Source organism: Octopus bimaculoides, chromosome 18, assembly GCF_046866305.1.
Source record: "Octopus bimaculoides isolate indiv1 chromosome 18, ASM4686630v1, whole genome shotgun sequence".
NCBI classification, from domain to species: Eukaryota; Metazoa; Mollusca; class Cephalopoda; order Octopoda; family Octopodidae; genus Octopus; species Octopus bimaculoides.
The window spans coordinates 16,876,962-16,893,556 of record NC_142945.1 but is presented as its reverse complement, the minus strand read 5'-3'; the positions used below and the strand labels follow the sequence as shown (position 1 = coordinate 16,893,556).

The following is a 16,595-nucleotide window of genomic DNA, read 5'->3' as shown; positions in this document are numbered from 1 at the left end:
AAGAGCTCAATTAACAAGTCATTAAATTCCAACACATTACTTCATTGCAGAAAATCCAAGCAGGACAGACTTGCATGTATATACATAATTAATTAAAACAATCTTTAAAAGCAGAAAAACATAAATGTTACATATAGTTCATACTCAACAGCTGTTTCTTTAAGATATGCATCAATCAATGTATAATTACATAATTCTGATACATAATTAATTAATTGCGTGTCACAATTATGTGATTATATCTTTAATGTTATTTAGTATTAATGTAATAGCTGTTGAGACCAACTAAAATACAAACTGTATCCAAACTCTATGCTGCTCTGCCTATATTCTAAATACATACATATGTATGTATCCAGTATATACACTAGAGACAGTATTTAATTAAAAGTCATCTTTGTATGTGGCAGATGTGCAGGAACAATAAGCACTAAAAGCACATGGGACTTAGATTCTTTCAAATGCCTAGGAGGCTCTCTTGAGGTTGTAGATAGTTTCTGCTACCTAGGTGACCAAGTTAGTAATGGTGGAGGATACTCTGAAAGTATTGTTTCTAGAATAAGAATTGGGTGGAGGAAGTTCAGAGAGCTATTACCTCTGTTGGCAACAAAAGGACTCTCTCTCTCTCAGTGTGAAAGGTAGACTATATGATGCTTGTGTGCAAACGGCTATACTCCATGGTAGTGAAACATGGGCTCTGAATGCAGAGGACAAGCATAGACTGGAGAGAAATGAAGGTAGTATGCTCTGTTGGATGTGCAACAGCAGTGCACATGTATGGCAAAGTGCAAATGTATTGAGAGAAATGTTGGGCATAAGAAGAATCAAATGTAGCATGCAAGAGAGAAGACTACATTGGTTTGGACATATGATGTGTTTGAATGAGGACAGCCACATAAAGAAGTGCTGATCACTGAAAGTGGATGGTACCCACGAAAGAGGGAGACCTAGCAAGACGTGGGATGAAGTGGTAAGGACCGACCTCAGGATGTTGGGCTTCACAGAGGAAATGACAATGAATGGACTGAGATGTCTGGCGATATGAAGTTCTAGAGAAGACCCACCCACATCAGCAAAACTGAGTTCCAGAAGCACTGTGTGTCCCACCCACACTCAACAAGAAAACTTCTCACACACCCTACCCCCACAACAAACCAAACTACATCTCTACATCTCTTTCCTTCCTCACATTTCTGCTTCATGTACTTGTTTTGGCATGGTTTATATATATATATATATATATATATATATATATATATATATATATATATATATATATATATTACAATTAAAAGGGTAAAGGTTTATCAATTTATTAATAAATCAACAATTAATAATTTTTACCAAGCCCTTCGGTATGTAAACACCATTATCGGTGGAAAACTTATTTAAAAGTTCTTATACATTTATAAACATAATTAAGGGATCAGCAAACATTTGCTTCACCATATACCGAAGTTCAGAAATAGCAGCTAAAAAAGCTGAGACTGTTTATAAATGTGTATATATATATATATATATATATATATATACATACATACAGGGTACGGTAAATAAACTGTCGTCTAAATTATGCAAAAATGAAAATAACACTGACATCTCATTTTAACAGATATATTTACCAAAATTATATAAAAATATCTTGAAATACTAAAGAGTAAATTTATTCAATAAAATCACAATTAGCTTCAACCACGACCTCCAGACAGCTTCGGAATCTCCTGCAATTCTTCTGAACAATCTCCTTGTTTAAGCTGGTGAATGCTGCCATAATCCTTGCCTTCAGTTCATCTTTGGTGTTACAAGGAGTTTTGTTGGTCTCTCGCTCCACTGTGCCCCACACATAATAATCAAGGGGGTTGCAGTCTGGAGAGTTAGGTGGCCAAATGTGAGGGGTGAAGTGATCACAGAAATTGTCTGAAAGCCATAACTGGGTTCTCTTGCTTGTGTGGCATGGTGCAGAGTCCTGTTGCCAGACATAGGGTTTTCCAGAAGCCACCCTCTTGACCCAGGGTAGCACCACTTCCTCCAGGCACTTGATGTAGGCCTCCGTGTTGAGCCTGAGGCCGTGTGGTAAGATGAATGGAGGCATAACATTGCCATCACTAGTGATCACTCCAAACACCATGATGTTGACTGGATGTTTGATTTTTATCACTCTCAGTACATATCTTCAGACTGTCACCCAGGCACTCTGAAATGTTCATATTAGAGTATCCAGCATGAATGCCAAGCAATACAGCATGTCATTTCCAAATTTCTGGCAGAGTGAATTGCATCATAATGCTGTTTTTCTCTATACTGTGTAGTCAACAAAATCAGAAACAAACAATGCACATGCATGAAATTAAACATATAAATTGGCAACAATTTACCCATTGCACCCTATATATATATATGTATATATATATATATATATATATGTATATATATATATATATTGTTGTACTTGCCAGTTTAGCCAATAAAAACACAAGCACTGTATATTTGGTGTTAATTTGCTTCAGCTTTATATTACATTACATTACATTAGTCCTATTTCGGCCAGAGTTCTTTCGTCACACTTCTGTGACCTCATCAGTGGTCCTTTGCTTTCTTCTTTATTATGTGTGTCCCACCTTGCTAACTATCAGCCATTTTTTAAGCTGGTGAATGCTGCCATAATCCTTGCATTCAGTTCATCTTTAGTGTTACAATAAGTTTTGTTGGTCTCTCGCTCCACTGTGCCCCACACATAATAATCAAGGGGGTTGCAGTCTGGAGAGTTAGGTGGCCAAATGTGAGGGGTGATGTGATCGCAACAAATATATATATATATATACATTTATATATATGCTAAAAAATACCAAACAAACAAAAAAGACAATGAACCTCTTTTGGTGTCAAAAATGCAACCAAAAGTGTCAATATCACACAAGTGAACAGCAGCTGCCCAAAAATGTTATCAAGTTATTACCTCACAATGCAACATGTTGTTGCTAAAACAATATATAATGCCATCAAAAAATAAATATAGGGATAAGTATAGAGAATTCTCCTAATATTGAATCCATAAATATCAGCACAAAGAATACTGGTGGGACATTCCTATCAAAACTTCTACCAAATGCAAACATAAGAGGCCAGATATCACTGTTTCAGATAGACAGGGAAAAGTATGTTATCATAGAAGTCAGCTGTTCCATTGATGTAAATATCTTTTCGAAAATTAAAGAGAAAGAGGATGACTATGAACAACTACTTTGAAACCCGTAGCTTCCACACCTAGATTATGAAATCATATTTTCCAAATAATAATTGATGCATTTGGTTTCATGAGTAAATGTCTAAGTGACAATTTGAAAAGGTTATGGTTTTCAGAAAAAGAAATCAACCAGCTAACACACATGCACGTTACAATTACAATCTGTAAGCAGAACAGTAGAAATATGCAAAACTTTAAGTTCAAAATGTGACATTTTTAAAAAAAAAATTTTTTTTTTAGTTATCTACATTCTAATGATGGAGCTTTGTATCTTTGTTAGAAACCAGCTCCTTCCTTACAGGAAGGCTCCAAACAATTAAAAACAGAATAGAACATTCAGAGAAAAAAATACATACACATATATACATGCATATATATTAATGTTTGTTTTTATGTTCAGTTATAATAGAAACAGTTTTACATTCATCTGATGTATTTGTACTCCATACTTTTATAGAGTACAAATTTATAATTCTTATACAAGAATGTTGTTGACAGTGACTCTGAAAACCCAAATTTAATCAATAAAAAATTTTCCCAAAACACCTTTCCATAACAACTGACCATAAAAACCTAATTACCACCCAACTCAAACCCACACACCCAAAGATTATTTTAACTCAACAGAGACTACATAAAGGCAAGAATAACTCTAATGTATCACAGTCCAACAATGACTTAGCTGGCCAAAACTTCAAAGTCACTGTCAACAATGTTCTTGTATAAGAATAATAAATACATGCACATATAAATACATATAATATAAATAATACATGCATATATATATATATATATATATATATATATATATATATATATATCATCATCATCAGCAGCAGCAGCATCGTTTAACGTCCGTTTTCCATGCTAGCATGGGTTGGACGATTTGACTGAGGACTGGTGAAACCGGATGGCAACACCAGGCTCCAATCTAAATTTGGCAGAGTTTCTACAGCTGGATGCCCTTCCTAACACCAACCACTCCAAGAGTGTAGTGGGTGCTTTTACGTGCCACCGGCACGAAGGCCAGTCAGGCGGTACTGGCAACAGCCGCGTTCAAAATGGTGTATTTTATGTGCCACCCGCACAAGGGCCAGTCCAGGGGGCACTGGCAACGATCTCGCTCGAAAGTCCTTACACATGCCGCAGGCACAAGTGCCAGAAAGGCAACACTGGGCACAGGTGCCATCACGATTTCGCTTTCGCTTGCCCCAACAGGTCTTCGCAAGCTGAGTTTCGTGTCCAATGAAGGAGACGACGTTGGCATGGGTGCCAGTCATCGAATTTAGTATGATTTCGATTTCACTTGCCTCAACAGGTCTTCGCAAGTGCAGTTTAGTGTATATATATATACATATATATTTACACACTCACACACAAAAAGACATATACAAAACATGCTCATTCTCTGTAATAAATAAAAACAAATTTCAAGTCCCTCTGAAAAATTAATAAAGAATTTAAAAGAAAAATAACTGAAATTTATAACAAGCAAAAGAATGTTTGGTACTTTGAAACCAACATTAGCTATTATTTTCTAATTTTTCTCTCCCAAATTATCAAGAATCCTATTAATATCAAACAAATAAACAAAAGAGAATTATAAGAAGAACTAGGACATACCGAAGATGCAATTTCTTGGTAAGTCAATCCATTCAAGTGTTTCCTCTCCAGTGGGTTGTTCACACTTAGGCCATGTTGAGGTTCCACCCAACATTCTGTCACTATTTGTAACTCTCCATCTGACTCAGCCAATTCACATTCTTCCATTTCATCTTCAGATATGCTGCAGAGAAACAAAAAAAAGGTTTCATAATACTTTTATCTTTTACTTGTTTTAATAATTAGACAGCGGTCATGCTGGAGCACCACCATGCAGAATTTTTAGTTGGATGAATCAACCCCAGTATCTATTTGCTTTTTTCTTCAAGTCCTTCACTTATTTTCTATTGTTCTCTTTTTGATGAACTCCCAAGTTATGGGGACATAAACACACCAACACCAATTGTCAAGTGACAGGGGAGGGGGAATACAGACACAAAAACACACACTGTCTATACATATACAATGGGCTTCTTTTAGTTTCTGTCCACCAAATCCATTCACAAGACTTTAGTCAACCCTAGGCTATAGAAGACACTCATCCAAGGTGCCACACAATGCGACTGAACCTGGAACCAAGTAGTTGGGGAGCAAACTTCTTACCCCACAGCCATGCCTGTACCGAATGGTTTTTTTTTTTATTTACCTTCAACACAAAATTTTTAACCAACTTTTCATCCAGAGAAAGTCAACTATTGCTATTATTAACCCTTATTTCAGCTTTGATCAAGCAATCCCATGATAAAAGTCAGTCCAGTCATGACCATCCAGTCTTTTTAGAGATATCCAATATGTCTTTTTCTTTTTAAGATAGTGTTATGGGAGAATCTGGAACTACCCCACATGACTGAAGGTGGACTAATCAATTACAATCAAAACTGAGTGAACTGTCAAGGGGTAGTTGACGGTGTTAGTTCGACCATATTGTTTTGCCATGTTAATTCAATGTGTATTGGTTTAACAGTCAGTAGTTGAACAGTGAATGCTGAGTATCATACCTATGTTTGAACATTGGTTTGTTTATGTCCCCATAACTTAGCAGTTTGGTATAAGAGACAGATGGAATAAGTACCAGACTTAAAAATGTGAAAGTGCTGGGGGGTGATTTGTTCAACTAAACCTTCCACAGTCTTGTTCCAACATAGCAGCAGCCCAACGACTGAAGCAAATACAATAAAATATATGAAATGTCATTGAGCGTGCATATGTGTGAGTGCACATATAAGTATAAAGTTAGATGTGTGTACGTAAGCATGTAAGTGTACGTGGGAATATTTATATGTTTGTGTAAGGCGGCGAGCTGGCAGAAATGTTAGCACACCGGGCGAAATGCTTAGCGGTATTTCATCTGCCGCTACGTTCCGAGTTCAAATTCCGCCGAGGTTGACTTTGCCTTTCGTCCTTCCAGGGTCGATAAATTAAGTACCAGTAACGCACTGGGGTCGATGTAATCGACTTGATCCCTTTGTCTGTCCTTGTTTGTCCCCTCTATGTTTAGCCCCTTGTGGGCAATAACAAAATAAGTATTTCATCTGTCTTTATGTTCTGAGTTCAAATTCTGCCGAGGTCAACTTTGCCTTTAATCCTTTCAGGGTCAATAAAATAAGTACCAGTTAAACACTGGGACTGATGAATTCAATTTACCCCCTCCCTGAAAATTGCTGGCTTTGTGCCAAAATTTGAAACCAATATTTATATGTTTGTGCACATATTCATGATTTTGTGTGCAAGCCCTCCAACACAGGTATGAGACTATTTGGCACAGCAGTTTTGGCATTGCCTATTTGGTATCACTGATTCAATGATGACTTATTTGACATCAGACATTATAATGTTTCTCTCATTCTCTCCTTCTTTCTGTATGTGTATATTTCTACATGTGTGTGTGTGTGTGTGTGTGTGTGTATTGGCTCTAACATCAAAAAGTACCATCATGAAAAAAGGTTCAATATTCAGTCAATTGTGCCAAATCATCAGCATCCAATCTGCTTCAATACACCTCGTTTCATTTCCTCAAAGAAAAGCAAAAATCATAGCTGAAGGTCATAACTCAACTATCAACATAGCGCACACAGTTTTTCTCTTTTTATGAATCATATTATACAAAATAATACATGTGAAGAGCAAAGCACATACCTCCCACGAGTGTTTTTGGCATTAGGTGGAAACAAGATATATTGTACAACACACGTTGACGAAGTGTGGCTTTCATCATTCTCATCCTCTCCTTCATAGCCAAGTCTTGGAGTACGTTTAATGAAAGAATTGTCAGACTGTTAATAAAAAATTAAATTACATTTTATAAAGTAAAAAAAAAAATGGAACACAGCAAGAGGACACATATATGTTGAAAACATTCAATGAATTGACTATTCTTCCTTTTATTTGTTAACGCAATCAAATTATGAGGATACCAGCCTCTTGATAGCTTGTATCCTGGACTAAGACTGCTGACTATAAAGAAGTCTTTAGGCACCTTTGGTAAAGCTCGCTCTTTTGTAGGCATTCAGTGAGGATGCATTGATGTCTTCATTTCAATTTTCTAGTTGTGTATTGTCCATCGCTTAATGTTGTTGATAAAGACCAAGTTACCAAATGTAAGCAACATAAGTAGCCAAGCACTGATCACCTCCTTCTTCAGCTATTCCTACATCTTTCACCTTCCCTTCCCATACTGATATGTACAATGAACAACACCTTAACCCTTGCTCATCATTCACTACATTCACCTCCACCCACCACCCATATCTAACCATCACTCACTCTTCTCTCATGCTCTGTTATTCTGTCCCTATTCTCTCTTCATCTACCCTGAGAGTATTGATACCTCATCATCATCTTTGTCTTCCTATCAACTACTCCCACCCATCTCTGTATAATATAGGGTAGACCAAAGACCAAAGAAATTTTTGAAATCAGGTAATTAGAGCACAGCCTTTAAATAGATAGGTTTCTCAAGTAAAATGATGCATAATCAAAATGCAAAAAAAAAATGCCATATTATACAAACAACTAACTTGTGTTGGGAAAAAGAAGGAAAAAAGCGGATGCATATTTGTATGATGCCTACCTTCATTTCAACTTCCAGAACCATGTTCACGATTCCAATTGTTGTAAGTGCAAAGTGGAAACCTTCCTGAGTTCGAATCCTTAAATAAAGGAAACAGAAAAATATTTTGAAAACAAGCCAACAATACATTTGACTAACTACTCTGCTAAACATTTAATCCTCAAACATTTAGGCCCTATGATACTGTGGATAGAAATAAAGCCCTCTGTTGGGGCTGCCAATAGTGGTGGTGATGGTGACAGCATAATCATTGCAACATCCACTTTTCCTTGCTTGCATGGGTTGGATGGAGATTGTTGAGGCAGATCTTCTACGGCTAGATGCCCTTACTGTCACCAACCCTCACCTGTTTCCAAGCAAGGCAATATATTTTTCCATGGCTAGATATGTTCTCACAGAATATTGGAAACAAATGATACTATCTATATGACAGCAACACTCATTTACAACAATGGTTATGCCCAGACAAGGAGACACACACACACACGACACTTCTTTCGGTTTCTATCTATCACTCACAAGTCTTTGGTTGGCCCCAAGGCCATAGTTGAAGACATTTGCCCAAGTTGCAAACCATATTCCAAATGACATGCAAATTACTTCCTCAACATGAAAGCTCTGGACAAGATATCTCGTAGCATCTGCTTTGGTTATCTGCAGCCCTGAATCCAAATCCTGAGAGGTGAGGAGAAAAAAATGAGCCCTACAAGACCCAACAAAAACCAGGACAAGCTTAAGAACTTCATTAAGTACCCAAGCACCTCTTGTTGATTTTGTTGATTTTGTAATATCACTGATGCTTAGCTTTTTTGCTAGGTAAGAGTGTTGGCCTGACAGAAACCTATTTCTACATTAGTCCAGCCTCTACTCTTTGAACTGTTTAGCATGGGAGACCCTACTAAGAGCTTTTACATCAATGGCATAGCTCTTAATATCATTGAGGTACACAAGCCACTACACTTTAACAAGATCTGAATCTTGTGGTTGATCAGTAACAGGAAGTGGGATTCAAATCTAGAATGCACAGAACATGATGTTTTAAAATCCCACCAGTCTAATGTTCTGGACTAGAAATTTATTTATGGGCTCCCAAAAGATGAAAGACAAAGTAGTAAAGTAATGATAAAAAAAAAAGACAACAAAAGACTAACTTGGCCAAAGTGGACAACATACGCCCCACCATAGGTGTAGGCATTAAAGGTACACGACCATGCTGGATACTCCAAATCCATCGCCTGTGGTAGAGGTACCGTGACATTGTGTTGAACATTGCAGCCACTGAACGGCTGGCTTTTTCAGCAGCATCTGATGTATGACGAGGAATCTCACGAGCTGGATCGTCCACAACACTTAGATCATGAGGAACTCTTTCATATCTGAAAGGAAAAAAAATTTTATGAGTTATTATTGTTTTGCATTTTTTTATGTCAGAAGATCAGTGACTATAATGGAGGATTTGTTAACGAGATGGGAAAGTTAATTTTAAAACTTGAATTTAGTTAAATAATTACCTTTTTCTGTATTAAGATGGTGATAGGAAGATATCTTGGCAAAAAGGTTTTGTATCACAGAACCAAAAGCAGATTCAATTGACTAATATTAAACAAATTAAGTACCCCGTGACAAAAAAAATGCATAGAATTTATTTATATAGGGGCAGGTATGGCAGTGTGGGTAACAAAATTCACTTTCCAACCAAATGATTTCAGGTTCAGTGTGGTGTTTTTAGCATCTTCTAAAGCCTTGGACTGAAAAATGTGTTAGGGAGTCCACTATGTGTGTGTGTGTGTGTGTGTGTGTGTGTGTGTGTGTGTGTGTGAGTGAGGGAGAGAGAGAGAGAGAGAGAGAGAAAGAGAGAAAGAGAGAGAGAGAGAGAGAGAGAGCATACATGCATGCATATGTGTCTACCTCTTCGTTTGTCTTTATATTGATACCACTTGCAAAAATGCTGTCTTTGTTCATATTCTATGACTTAGTGAGTTGTCAATAAGGTTGATTAAGATGAGTACCAAACTTGAGAGTCAGAACTGGACTCAATATGGTCAATAAAGACAGTGAACTGGCAGAATCGTTAGCATCCTGGACAAAATGCTTAGCAGCATTTCATATGCTTTTATATTTTAAGTTCAAATTTCAGTGGTTGACTTTGCCTTTCATCCTTTCTGGGTCAATGCAATAAGTACCAGTTGAGTACTGGGGTCAATGTAATTGACTTACCACTGACCCTGAAACTGCAGGCCTTGTGCCAAAATTTGAAACCAATACAATTGATGAAAACCCTTCAAGGTGATGCTCCAGTATGGACACAGTTCAATGACTAAAAACAAATAAAAGAACAAAGGAATATATAAATAAATATAAATAAGAAAACTAACCTGATTAAAATTTTCTCCACTGGTTTACTCAACACAACACAACATTTGACTTCTGTGGTTTGCTTTCTGTTTAGCTGAGTACTCATTTTGGATGGTTTGGCACTGGAGAGGTCATCCTCTTTCTGGTTGGTTAAATCCAATGGTATGCCTTGGACTTGTTTTCTCCTTTCAAGTGATAACCGCAAGCCAGAGGATTTATGAGGTCCTCTTGGTAGTTTCAACTTGAGGATTTCTTCTCTTAGTTCGGCTACAACTGCATGCCGTTCATGTCCAGCTGTTCCACCAAGGAATGCAAGCCGCAACACCAAACAAGGTGGTTTTGATGTTACACGTAGTATATAAAATGTGCTTGGAGGTTTGTCAGAATCACTTTAAATGAAATGAAACAGAAAAAAAATTTTTAAATACATTTTTCTTTTAAAACATCAATAAGTCACAGTGGCACATATAGTGTTTAGGTTCATTTCTTTTGAATGAAAACAAAAGCAAATTTTGCAGGGTGGGAGAGTGTGCTATTAATTGAATCAAATCTAGCAATATTACTAATGCTTATTTTACCAGTGTTAGTAATATTATCAACTGTAAGAAGTCCCATAACATCCACAGTAACAAAATAGATACTTTGAGGTTTTTATTAGAACATATTTCTTTTACTTGTTTCACTCATTGGACTCTGGCCATGCTGGGGCCACAGTTGTAGTCAAATAGTTGACCCCCAGTGTTTACTTTTTTTAAAGTTGAGAACTTATTTTCTCATTGTCTTTTGCCAAATCACTAAGTTATGGAGATGTAAACAAACCAACACCTGTCATCAATTGATGGTGGAGAACATTCACAAACACAAAGATACACACATTCCTACTCAGAATAAACACAATAGTATCAGCACTAAGCAGTGATGAGGAATAAATGAACTCTAGGTTTATCAAAATATGTTTGTGACATATTTTAACTTTTAAAGGTAAATTCACATGGAGAAAACATCCTCTCTTACAGTAAAAGCTGTAAAAACATCAAATCTATCCAGAGCTTCCCTCTAATGGACTCTCAGATTCATTTCTGGCTCCTTAGCCTTCCTAATAGGAGGTACTGAAGTGATATAACCCTGGGAATATTCTAAAGGCAAAACCTTATCTTAGAATGCTCATTATATATACAACAGGTTCATACACAGTTTCTGTCTAGCAAATTCACACACAAGGCATTAATGAGCCCAGAGCAATAGTAGAAGACACTTGTCCAAGATGCTGGGCAATGGGACTGAGAGTCCATTAGAGGGAAGCACTGGGTAGATATGATGTTTTTACACCTTCACAGCTTTTTGACTACACAGCCATGCCTGCACCGAGCCATAGCATGTAAACATGAATGTGGAATATAAGGATCAGAGAGAATTCAACATATTGAGTATAGTACTGAATTGTAAGTTTTCCATATGAAGTTAGTGAAGTAAATCTCTTCTTCATAAACTATATTTGTTTCATCACTAACTTCACTTCCATGGTCTTAAACAGATGAAATACCAATCTCCCACAAGATAAAACAGTAAGCTATAGCAGGTAATATACCCCTGAGACAAGGCTGTCACATGTCTTACTTATTCGAGCCATATTGGTCTCCATATAAAATGACAATGTAATGAATGGTACACTTACCTGTTATTAAATTTTATGTACATGTATGTGAGGTTAGAGTGATTCTCCATCAAGACAAATGTGCACCAGTGTTTCAACATGTTGTTCAATGCAGTCATAGCTTTATAACAGTGTACAGACTGGAAGTAGCCATTGGAATTTGGAGTGTGCAGGTACTTTTTCAGAGGAGTATCATGCCGCAATATGATACCAATTCGATGTGTGTGCATCCATTTTTGCCTTGAAAAGAAAGAGATAAAACAATAAAACGATTATACAGACATTTATTTTTTATGTCACTAGACTTAACTTCCTATCATCATCATCATCATTATCCTTTCTATATTTGCTTTATCCATGCTGGTATGTGCTGGACAAGACTTCTCAAGATTGAATTCTATGGCTAGATGTTCTTTCAACTGACAACTCTTGCTTGTTTTCAAGTAAGGTACCTAAGTGCATTCACACACCAAACTACAGAGCAAGATGTTCTGTTTATAAGGAACTTAACCCTTTAGCATTCAGATTACTCTGACAAATATGTTTTTTTATTCAAGTTGTTTTGAATTAATTGTGTATTATCTTGTAGCTTCAGGATTTAAATTATGAGATCGCTGTGAAACTTAATTTAATTTCAATTTTTAATAAATTGATTTTAATTGAGTTTTTACCTGTAATTTTGGATTTTATCCCTAATATTATTATATATATATATATATATATATATATATATATATATATACATACATACACACACATGAATAAATATATGTATGTGAATCAAAACAGTTTGATTCATTTGATCCATACATGTAACTCTCAATTAATGTGTTGAATGCCCTTCTTTTGTTTGTCCACTCACTCATATGTGTATCTTTGTCCACCACCACCACTGCTTGACAACTGGTGCTAGTATGTTTACATCCCCATAATCTAGCAGTTTGGCAAAAGAAACTGATAGAATAAGAACCAGGTTTTAAATAATAAACACTGGGGTCAATACGTTCAATTAAATATTCTTCAAGCCAGTGCCCCAACATGACCACAGTCTGATGATTGAAACAAGTAAAAGATGAAAAAAAGAGGCAAACATTGCAAGTAAGAGGTGTAAACTGTTTTAGTTAAATGACTTCAGTTTGTAAGAAATATATCTAACTAACCATATATTGATATCTAAACTGGCAATTGGATTCCAGAATTTGATCAACTCATTTAAACTGGGATCTCTGCAAAATTAGAACAAAAAGTATTAAAGATAAATCAGAGTTTAAAAATTGGAAATCTAAACGTATAAATAATTTTTCAAGAGTTAATATATATTAGAGCACTTTTTAAAATTTTTTGCTTTTTTCTTCAAAAGAGTTTTCAGTATAGAAGATTGGTATGTGCCAAAAAAAGAGAAAGAACTGAAAACTGAAATGAACAGCAATAAATTCACAGAACTCATAAATGTAATGTATGTAAACAAATTCAGTCTTACAAATTAAAAAGGAAGTAAGCAATAATCAATCAGGAGATTGCAATTAAGAGTTTCATTAAAATTATTATCAGCATAGACACTCCATGAAGTATTTTGTTAATTACAAGATGTGAGATTGCTTCAATGAAGGTCTACTCAGAAAATCTACAATTACATCCAAATTATAATACAATCAGATAGTGTGCAAAAAAAAAATACATGTAAAAGAGACATTTAACAAAAGGCTAATGACCTTTAAATTAAAAGATGTAATCGAGAGAACGGCTGATGGATGAGTTACAGAGTACCATATAAGAAGCTAAAGGAGCATTTGTACCTTCTTTCCTATGTCCATGGCCGAAACACAGATCTCTCATTAAACCAGTTCACCAAACTGTATATATCACATTTTGGTGTAGTTTACACATCAATGCTGTAAAACTGATAAAAGTTTCATTGGCTTGCATTGTTTAACTTATACTATGAGTATAATCAAAGCAGATGCTGGGTCCTACTGATCTGATTTACATAGGCACAGGCATGGCTGTGCAGAAAAATTTTGCTTCCCAGCTACATGGTTTCCAGTTCAGCCCCACTGCATGGCACCTTAGACAAGTGTTTTCTACTATAGTCTCGGGCTGATGAAAGCCTTGTGAATGGATTTAGTAGATGGAAACTGAAAAAAGCCCATCATACATTTATAGAAATATCTATGTGTGTGTGTGTCTTTGTATTTGTGTGTCACCCACCACCGCTTGACAACAGGTGTTGGTGTGTTTACATCCCTGTAACATAGCAGTTTGGCAAAAGAGACCAATACAAGTACCAGGTTTACAAAAATAAGTACTGGGATTGATTCATTCAACTAAAATTCTTCAAGGTGGTGCCCCAGCATGGCTACAGTCTGATGACTGAAACAAGTAAAGGATAAAAGATGCTCCCTAATAGTGTTTCCAACCTTTAGATAAAGACAGATTTGGGGTTGATTTTTCCCTAGGTACTAAAGAAAGCTAAATTATTGTGAAGATGATGATGATAACAATATAAATAATACTAACTGCTGTAAAGAATATTCTGCTGGTAGAAGTGGCAATCCATTCTTTAGTGTTTTTGGAACAGTGTAATTTACAGCATTGGAGGAAAAAGAATGAAGATGAACCAATAGTTGGTCTGTTTGCATCAGGCTGAAAGGAAATCAAAAAGGAAGTCATTACATTAACACTGTCTTCAATCAAAGTTTAATTAGTGAAAACTAAGATATTTACAAATACAAGCATTAACCAAAGTTTATCAAAATCTATAAACAAAATAGTTCAAAATGGAACATTTCCAACAAACTTTTGATAAATGTAAATGTAAAAAACATAAAATAGTCTTTAAACTCACTTTTGTAAAGATTGCCAGTATTTTTTGACATGAGCAGTGCGGAATGGACTTTTGGATGGGCGTTTGTCAGTACAAGTCATCTCATGAAGAAAATCATAGCTGCCTTCAATTATTATTTCTACACGAGTGTAACGCCTAGATTTGAAATAGAAAAAAAATATATATATATATATATACATATACACAATCACCATTTCCGTATCAAAATAGATATATAACAATACAAGTGGAAATGGTAATTCAAGTCACGAAATATAAAAAAAAAAAAAAGTACAATAGTTCTTGGTGAATAAAGCCTGTGATATGGTCTCCATTCCTAGTAGCTATTTCACTTCACTGAATTTATGGTATTAACCTTTAGCATGCTGTAGATGCATCATGCCACCATATGAGTTTTCTCCCCTCTTAATGTAACACAATGTGCCAGCAGCCACAGGGGAGAAAACTCGTACAGCATCATGATGTACCTAAGCATGCTAAAAGTTAACAGAAAAGGCATGAATATCCAAGAATTATTTCTTCACTTGTTTGGTTAATAACACTAATCCTCTACAGAAAGACACACATCATTTATTATACCAGTGCATGAGATAAATATTAATTTCATATCTTGAAAATAAAGATTATATTAAAGATAATTTCTCTATTTTCAGTCCAACACACTCAGATTCAAAACACTGCTTTACTTTTCTAGTTCCATTATGAATTCCAGAATTGCTCTTCATGTATGATACTCATTTACTCTTTGTTTCAGGGTTCAATCTCCACCACTGCTTGACAACTGGTGTTGCTGCATTTACATTCCCATAACTTATCAGTTTGTCAAAAAAGAGCAACAGAATAAGTATCAGGCTTAAAAATAAAAAGTAGTGGGATTGATCCATTTGACTACAAAATAAAAATTCTTTAAGGTGGTGTCCTAGCATGGCCACAGTCTAATGACTGAAACAAGTAAAAAGTAAAGATATTAGCTTACTTGTTTGGAGACAAAGGCCATGATGCTGTAGCAATGTATTCAATGCGAGCATATTCCCTCCATGGTAACAAAAGACGAACTTCAATCTGGCTTTCACCTTAAGGAATCAAAGAACAAGAAAAATATGATATATATATATAAAAATTCATAAATGAAAAATTCAAACCATATATTTTTACACAAACACACACACACACAAAGTAGACACTATATCTATCCATCTCTCTTTACTTACTATTCCTGGTAGAGTTGTTGGGGTAGAGTCCTTCAGTACATGGAGTTCTTTCAGAAGCAACCATCATTACAATTTCCAGTTGGATTCTCAAACATGACTAACTAAGATCATGGATATTATCCAACCATCTCATTCTTAACCTACCCCTAGATCTCCACCAGTTGACTTGGCTTGAAGAATCAACCCATGTATCATTATGAAAGTCGTATGCACATTTGTCAGTTTATATATTTACATGTGTTATGCAGCTCTGAAAAGACCAAGATACCTGGTGCCTTGCTTGTACTCAAGAAGACCCATCCTCCACAGCAAGACCGTATCCTTTGGTGAAGAGAATTGGCCTGCAAGAGTTCTGTGCCAGTACCACATAGAAGAACTTGTGGCAGTGCCACATTAAAAGCACTCAGCACACACTGTAAAGTGGCTGGCGTTAGGAAGGGCATCCAAATATAGAAACCGAGCCAAATCAGACTGGAACCTGCCGCAGCTTGCCAGCTCTGAGTCAAACAGTCCAATCCATTCTGGCATGGAAAACAGATGTTGGATGAGGAGGAGGACAATGTTTCTAGTACTGATAGGTATTTACTTTATTGACAAAATAATGGCAAACAGGA

At 35.9% G+C, this 16,595-nt stretch overlaps 1 protein-coding gene across 4 annotated transcripts in view; it reads right to left on the bottom strand.

Moving 5' to 3' along the window:
• Nucleotides 1–16,595, bottom strand: part of LOC106873556 (KICSTOR complex protein SZT2) — a 188,185-nt gene that overhangs the window by 154,535 nt on the left and 17,055 nt on the right. For all 4 annotated transcript variants that reach the window (XM_089365841.1, XM_089365843.1, XM_089365842.1 and 1 more), the window contains exons 11-20: nucleotides 15,747–15,843; nucleotides 14,771–14,905; nucleotides 14,443–14,568; nucleotides 13,086–13,151; nucleotides 11,947–12,165; nucleotides 10,292–10,660; nucleotides 9,068–9,292; nucleotides 7,917–7,995; nucleotides 6,983–7,119; nucleotides 4,868–5,030 (exon numbers count right to left, since the gene is read on the bottom strand). In XM_089365841.1, the coding sequence (XP_089221967.1) occupies nucleotides 4,868–5,030; nucleotides 6,983–7,119; nucleotides 7,917–7,995; nucleotides 9,068–9,292; nucleotides 10,292–10,660; nucleotides 11,947–12,165; nucleotides 13,086–13,151; nucleotides 14,443–14,568; nucleotides 14,771–14,905; nucleotides 15,747–15,843 (1,616 nt within the window). The remainder of the gene's footprint in view (nucleotides 1–4,867; nucleotides 5,031–6,982; nucleotides 7,120–7,916; nucleotides 7,996–9,067; nucleotides 9,293–10,291; nucleotides 10,661–11,946; nucleotides 12,166–13,085; nucleotides 13,152–14,442; nucleotides 14,569–14,770; nucleotides 14,906–15,746; nucleotides 15,844–16,595) is intronic.